Source organism: Scyliorhinus torazame, chromosome 1 (assembly GCF_047496885.1).
Source record: "Scyliorhinus torazame isolate Kashiwa2021f chromosome 1, sScyTor2.1, whole genome shotgun sequence".
NCBI classification, from domain to species: Eukaryota; Metazoa; Chordata; class Chondrichthyes; order Carcharhiniformes; family Scyliorhinidae; genus Scyliorhinus; species Scyliorhinus torazame.
In genome coordinates, this window is record NC_092707.1 from 291,960,957 (window position 1) to 291,968,848 (window position 7,892).

Sequence of the window (7,892 nt, forward strand, 5' to 3'; positions counted from 1 at the left end):
ATCATAGAACTCCTATAGTACAGGAGGCGGCCATTTGGCCCATCGAGTCTGCACCGACCCTTCTAAAGATCACCCTACCTAGTACCCAATCCTCAGTCCTATTCCTGTAACCCCACCCAACCTTTTGGACGCTAAAGGGGCAATTTAGTACGGCGAATCCACCCAACATCTTTGTACATCAAAATTACTAGACGCCAATGTTTGAAGAGAGACTGCAGTATTTCTGTTGCTCAGTTCAAAATTAACTGATTCCATTTCTCAGCATGAAATTCCTACCATTTACAATGTTCAATTCAAATATAGACAACTTAGCTATTTAAAGCACAAAAACATTCTAAAATTACAAATAGATTAGATGCTTAGACAAATCTAGTCTAATTATCCAACAGCAAGGGAAAGAAGCAAGATGAAGAAAATGTATTTCAGGCAAAAATCTAAAAAACAATTAAGAATGTATCAAAGTAGTAGCACTGAAAAAGGAGCTCCAATTTCATTTTCTAACTTATAAATTGGGAGATCTCACTTCATTAAACTGACTTTTTTTTACTGCATGCAAGTTGCAGGACTACAATGTCGAAAGACTTTATGGATACCAAATTGTAAGTTGTTCAATGACAATATGCAGTGTTTAGCCAACAAAGCCTTTGATGCTATGATCTCTGGTTTGCAGCAATCTAGCATCCAATATGGTTAAGGAAATTTTTTAAAGACTTTGTTTAAAAAAAAATGTTGAAAAAGGCAGTGATTAACTTGCTGGGACCCGCCCAATTTATGATTCATTCATCTAACGGGTGGTTCTAGATTTTAACCTAAACAACGCACTCCTTTCGAGCTCTCGAAACCAATACAATAGTATCGAAACACGAGGACTTCCTTTTGCAATTTTAACAGAAATTAAGATAATATTCCTCGAACAGCTGAATTAGTATTAAAAATCTATGATTTGAATAATCCCTCATGCTCAAGTAGGAGTTCAAAAGACAATTCATAGAGTCATAGACATACAGCACAGAAAAGGCACTTCGGCCCATCCAGTCTCTGCCAGTCAAAAACCACCACCACCTAAGTTTTCTAATCCTATTTTCCAGCACTTGCCCATAGCCTTGTAGAATTATAGAATTTACAGTGCAGAAGGAGGCCATTCGGCCCATCGAGTCTGCACTGGCTTTTGGAAAGAGCACTCCACAACTCCACCTTATCCCCATTACCCAGTAACCCCACCCAACACGAAGGACAATTTAGCACGGCCAATCCACCTAACCTGCACATCTTTGGACTGTGGGAGGAAACCGGAGCACCCGGAGGAAACCCACGCAGACACGGGGAGAATGTGCAGACTCCGCACAGACAGTGACCCAGTCAGGAATCGAACCTGGGACACTGGAGCTGTGAATAAATTGTGCTAACCACAATGCTACCTTATATGCCTTGGAATCGCAAGTGCGCATCTAAATACTTCTTAAACATTGCAAGGGTCTCTGCCTCGACCACCCTTTCAGGCAGCGGGTTCCAAACTCCCACCACCTTCTGGGTAAAAAGATGTTTCCCTCATATCCCCTGCCCCTTGGTCATTGATCCCTCCACCAAGGGAAACGTTTCTCCCCGTCTACTCTATGCCTGTCATCATTTTATACGTCTCAATCATGGGGTCGCACAGTAGAACAGTGGTTAGTACTGTTGCTTCACAGCTCCAGGGTCCCAGGTTCGATTCCTGGCTTGAGTCACTGTCTGTGCGGAGTCAGCATGTTCCCCCGGTGTCTGCGTGGGTTCCTTCCGGGTGCTCCGATTTCCTCCCACAGTCCAAAGGTGTGCAGATTAGGTGGATTGGCCATGCTAAATTGCCCTTAGTGTCCAAAAAAGGTTGGGTGGAGTTACTGGATTACAGGGATAGGGTGGAGGTGTGGCCTTAAATAGGGTGCTCTTTCCATGGGCTGGTGCAGACTCATGGTTGAATGGCCTCCTTCTGCACTGTAAATTCTATGATTATACAATGTCCCCTGTCAGTCCTCTCTGCTCCAAGGAAAAACATTCCAAGTCTATCCAATCTTGCTTAATAACCAAACTCTCCAGCCCAAACAACATCCTGGTAAATCTCCTCTGCACCATTTCCAGTGCTATCACAACCCTCCTATAATGTGGATTCCAGACTGCACCCAATACTCTTAGCTGTGGCCTAACCAACCAAATTCAGTGCCAGTTTAAGTCAACTAACAGTAATCTCAAGTTGAAGCTTAATCCCCATTTCTGTGTTCTGAGGCACTATTCCAGCTTGACCCTTTCTGCAATACCAAGTGAGTGCTGCATTGTTAGAAGCCCCGTCTCAGTTAGGATGTCAAACTAACGCAGCTGCTACCTTTCATTTACATTAATCCAAACATTTGGCTACTAGACTCCAAATGCATTATTTATAAAAATACTTATTTCCCTGCCATGCCATATCCAACATTACTAACACGAGCAAAAAAAAACATCCATCAAGACCTCAAGATGTCCCTGCACTGTCGCTGGATCAAAACCCTGGAACTTCCTTCCCAACAGCACTATGGGTGTACCTACATCATATGGCCTGCAGCAGTTCAAGGTAGTGGCTCCCACCACCACCCGCTAAGGGCAATTAGGGATGGGCAGTAAATGCTGGCCTAGCAAGTGACACCACAACCCATGAAAAAAAAAATCACTTTTACAGCAAAGCCACTGAAGTATAGTTACTGCTCTAACATTATTTGTGCACAGCACGGTCCCACAAACAACAATGCAATAAATAATCAGATCTGTTTTAAGGGATAAGTGTCATCTACAACATCTCATCTCAAACATTTCACAAACAGCTCACCTAACAGTGCAGCACACCATCTACAACATTGGAATGCCAAACTAGGTTACCTGCTCAATCCTTTTCAGTGAGGCTTGTTGACAGAAGCATCCAAAACACAGATTTACTACTCATTCCATCCGACTGTCGAATGCAGGACATTCACATGTAAAAAATGGTGGTCATTGCATTTTTAATCTGCTATATAATGAAAGTCAAATAATTCTGGTTCAAACCTAAAGGCACCCAGCTCTACCTCATCCCTCCTGTTGCCTCACCGTCACTAAATTATCAGACTATAGAATTTACAGTGCAGAAGGAAACCATTCGGCCCATCAAGTCTGCACCAGCCCTTACAAAAAGAGCACCCTACTCAAGTCCATTATCTACCCTATCCCCGTAACCCCATAAACCCCACTTAATCCTTTTTGGACACCAAGGGCAATTTAGCACGGCCAATCTACCTAACCCGCACATCTTTGGACTGTCGGAGGAAACCAGACCACCGAGGAAACTCACGCAGAAACGGGGAGAACGTGCAGACTCCACAGACGTGACCCAGCCGGGAATCGAACCTGGGAGCAACTGTGCTGACCACTATGCTACCGTGCTGCCCAGCTACTACTTTTCCAACATCCTATATAGAGTAGAAATTCTCTCCAAATATTAAAGAATGAAGCCATTGTTTCTGGGCTCCATTTCAACTCAAACCGCTAGCTACCATGACATCATGTTCCCTTGCAACAGTCTGGAGATTAAGCCAGTCGGTTCACAACCTTCATGCCACATCTGATCCCAAGATGAGCTTACAACCTAATTTCATGCCATTACTAAGACTGCCTTCATCTCCGTATCACCCGACTCTGCCCATCCCAACTCATCTGCTGCTGAAACCCTCATCCATGTCTTGGTTACCTCAGCTTGTGCCTATTCTAATCCACCCATGGTGGTCTCACACATTCTACATTTGAGGTCATCCAAAACACTGCTGTGTCATAACTCGCAGCAAATCACATTCCCCTGCCTGCTGACCGACAGTGGCTCCCAGTCAAGCAACATCTTGGATTTAAAAAAATGTTCATCCTAGTTTTCAAATAATTCTCCATGCCTCACTCCTCCCCACCTCCAATCTCTCAACCTCAGGAATGTTGGCACTCCTATTTCTGGCCTCTTGGGCATCCTAATTTTAGGCACTCACCATAGGTGGCCATGTCCTCAGTTGCCAAGCCCCCCCAAACTCTGGAATAACTTCCCTTCACCTCTTGGTAATCTACCTTGCTTTGCTCCTTTAAGACATCCCTTAAATCTCTCTTGGGTGCCTTGCTTTATAATACTCCTGTGAAGCACTTTTGGGACATTGTTACTTTTAAAGGGTGCTGTATAAATTTATGTTATTATTTCGACAAGTTAAACCATACATAACATTTGAACATCTGAATTGGGTAGGCGACAAAGATATTTTGTAACTTCGGCATAACATTGTTTCGCTCTCAAGAGCAGCCTCTGGGCCACTCAGCTCAGTGTATATTTTGAAGACTCCAATCTCTCCAAGCTTGCTGGCCTCTAATGTGAGATAGGAAAATTCAATTGCTCAGCAGATTGCAGAAACACGCACTAGCTAGACATTGCACATTTAGCTTCCTGGAATAGGAGTCACAAAACAAGCTGTATGGCCCAGTTAATGCCTGCTGATATACATGCGTGGCCCTCATCTCATGTACCCACCCAATCACCATATCCTTCAGCTAGCTATCTAATCTATAATGAGATAGTTATAAAAAGCAAATTACTGCAGATGCTGGAATCTGAAACAAAAACAAAATACTGGACAATCGCAGCAGACCTGACAGCATCTGTGGAGAGAGAAGGGAGCTAATGTTGAGTCTGGACAACTCGGTCAAAGCTGGAGTGGACTGGAATAGGGTCAGATTTGTGCTGTTGTGGGGGGGTTGTGGAGCGGTGGGGTTGGATAGAGGGCCAGAGGTATGTGTAGATTGACAAAGATGTCGTGGACAGAAATAATGGCAGAGTTTCTAACAATCACAACTCTAATGGTGCAACCCGTGGCCACAGCTGTGTGCAATACTTTCCCGTCTGATTCGTAAACTTAATGTCCCCGCGACAACTTTGTTTCCATCTATCCTCTCATCCCTTCATAATTATATACACCAGAGGATTTTATAAATATTCTCAGATTTAATGAAACCATTCCCAGTATTACAGGTTGTTTTTATATTTCCATGGACTGACATGAGGTCCGAAATTAATCTGCTCTTAATCTCATTATTTCCACCCTGGCATGAAGCCAAAAACGGAACACAATACTCCCAACAGTGGCTTCCGAAATTGCTACGGATTTACCATTATTGCATCTCAACTTTAATGTATTTTTAAAAATGAATGGTAGGTCTTGGAGATCTCAGCATTATTGCTATGTGTAGCCATCTTAAATAATAATTAGAGCACGTTTGGTCAATTCAACCTCTAGCCATTCTCACTATTACAATAGTTTCAATTTAGATTTCCTGGCACAATCATCAAACACTCATTCAACTTTAATCCATTAACGTTGATCAGTCACATACTAAGTGTACAAGATGCCGGAGTTCAGGACATGTTAATCATTACCTCTGAAAATTCTGAACACTTGTTGCCAAAGATGTTGGTCATGGGAATGAGGTCACATGCCAATTTTTTTTTTTTTTATAAAAAAGCTCCCGATTCCTCCTTCTCCCCCTCCCTTTTTAATTCAATACCCAACAGGTAAAGTCATCTTGCCAAATATTCCTCTGCAGAGTCATTTCCAGCATAGCCATTCAGCCCATCAAGTCTGTCAGCTCATTGTCAAACAAATCAGTTTTATTCCCCACTCTATCCTCACAGACTTGCAAGTTTATTACCACAACTGCCCATGCAATTTCCTTCAGAAATCATTTATCTGTTTCTACCATTATCATGGGCAACACATTCCAAGCCATCACCAATCATTGTGTAATAAAAGTTATTTCTCACATTCCAAAATCTCAAATCTGTGCCCGCTAGCCCTTGTATCGTTGCTTAATGTGAACAACTTTTCTTTTCAAGGTCAAATTGATCCAATACCATCACTGCAGGATAACATAGATTTTAGGGACTACCAACCTACTTATTTTTATGATCAAAGGATTCAATCCATAATTGACAAAAACACGAGTTCACAGGCATAGCTCATAGAAAAACAATTTTATTCTGCCCGAAAGGGTTTTCACATTTCAAAATGCATGAGAACAATGACTGAAGTTTATCCCTAAACAAAATTTGTAACTCAATTGATTACTCCAAAAGCATCACTATAAATCATGCTCCCACTGAGTAAATAAACAATTCCTGTTTATGGGAAATAACGTTGTAACGTTTACATGGCTGAAGAAACACCCAGCCCATCACATACCTGCACCAACGCAGGAGCAGTCAGTTTTATTTTTAAATAGTCGCGTTTGCTGCATCAACCAAATAGTTACTACCCGCTAGTGTTTCCACGGCAACCACCTCAAAACTTCATTCTGGTACAAGTGCAGGCTTTGTTCATCACACAGAGCCAACTCTGAAACCTGGAAGGTTAGAGAGACTCAACACTGACCGGGAGTGGTCGAACTCAGACGGAAAACAAAATTCTGCCACCAGGCCTAACTATGGACCCAACCACCTCACAGGACCGGACTGTTCAGCACATTCATGCAACGCCAAAGCGCCAGATTTCAATTGCACCAACGTTACTTTGTAAAACATGGACTGGTTATGCATTCTGAACGGTAAAGCAGTTTTTCAACCTTCACCAAAACAAAAATCCTGTGCAGGTCATTTCCTAACTTTTGAGGTTGAAAGTGCTCCCGTTGGGTTAGGTGCTTCATATTCCAGTGCAGGAAATGATTTCTGCGTTTCAACAAGTTCCCCATACCGGAAAGTAACTGCACCTTTCGCAGGGCACCATCTTGGCTGCCATGGGGGGCGTTACCGCGCTCTTTTAAGAAAGAAAGAAAACGACTTACCGGTTTCGGCATTTTCAGTCTTTTGTTCCAAACTTCCGTCTGTCTCTCCCGGGATGGATGTGAAGTGCGAGAGAGAGCCCGAGGTTTAAAGTCTAATCACCTGTCACAAAATGAAAGGCGGGGTAAGGAGATGGGTCAAAGGTGCCTGCCTCTCTCTCCCTCCCCCTGGGAGAGCCTCTCCGGGCTGGGCTCGAACTCACGGGCAGAGAATTCAGGGAGAAAACAGGGCGCAGTCAGGGCAGGGAGTGCCGCCCACTCTGCAAATACCTCCAGGCAGGCAGGGAGGGAGGGACCTGTGGAAGGCAGAGGCACATTGAGCAGGATTGTACAGGGATAAAGGATCCTGGGCTGCAGTGCCAGCTCTCTCCCTCACCCGGGGCAGTTTCCTGTGGAATACCCCGGGATTGGAGAGGTTGAACCGGTTCAGTGTCTCGGAAAGCCCACTTTCAGTCGCTTTATTCAAGATGGGATTCCGCACGCATCCCTATCTGCCTCATTCCCCTCAAATCCAATTAGTTATGTTAAACTGCACATTTGAAATACTTTTCAAAACTCGCTTTCAGCGCTCTCTTTTTAAAAAAAAAAGTTATCTTAGTTTAAAAAGTTACGCCTGGTGTTTCCCTCCGCCCGCACCAGTTGAAGAAAGCAGTGCAACTCCGGCACAGATTGCGCCATAGGGCGAACCTCCTATTACAATGTGTGTGTGTCTCCCCCTAGCCTGACCCGGCCCGGCTCCTCACCTACACTCAGGTTGCCTGCTCCCGACCGTCGCCAATATGGCTGTTTTCCGCCTTACCTGCTTTCCCCCGATCCGGTCTGTCCCTCACTCTTACAGACACTCCCCCTTAAAAGCTGCCACTCCCTCCTCAGTGGCTCTGCCTTCCACCCGCCCACAATACGACAGCCTTGATTGAGAACCCCACTTCCATTTATGTAGCACCTTTGGGTTGTTGTGCGGAAAGGCAGCCGATTCAGCGCAGGAAATTCCCACAAAACAGCAACGGGTAATAACCCGTCTGTTCTGTGGGTTAATGGACATACAACGGCCAGGG

General features: G+C 44.2%; 1 protein-coding gene across 3 annotated transcripts in view; it reads right to left on the reverse strand.

Annotated features, from left to right (window-relative positions):
• The window catches only part of ezrb (ezrin b), a 134,499-nt gene extending 126,812 nt beyond the window's left edge, over window positions 1-7,687 (reverse strand). The window contains exons 1-2 of one of the 3 annotated variants that reach the window (XM_072507535.1): window positions 7,637-7,687; window positions 6,841-6,940 (exon numbers count right to left, since the gene is read on the reverse strand). In XM_072507535.1, the coding sequence (XP_072363636.1) occupies window positions 6,841-6,852 (12 nt within the window). In that variant the 5' untranslated portion in view covers window positions 6,853-6,940; window positions 7,637-7,687. Of the gene's footprint in view, window positions 1-6,840; window positions 7,083-7,580 lie in introns of those variants that run through there. The other 2 variants (XM_072507527.1, XM_072507519.1) reach the window with 2 other exon arrangements.
• Window positions 7,688-7,892: the final 205 nt, after the last annotated feature.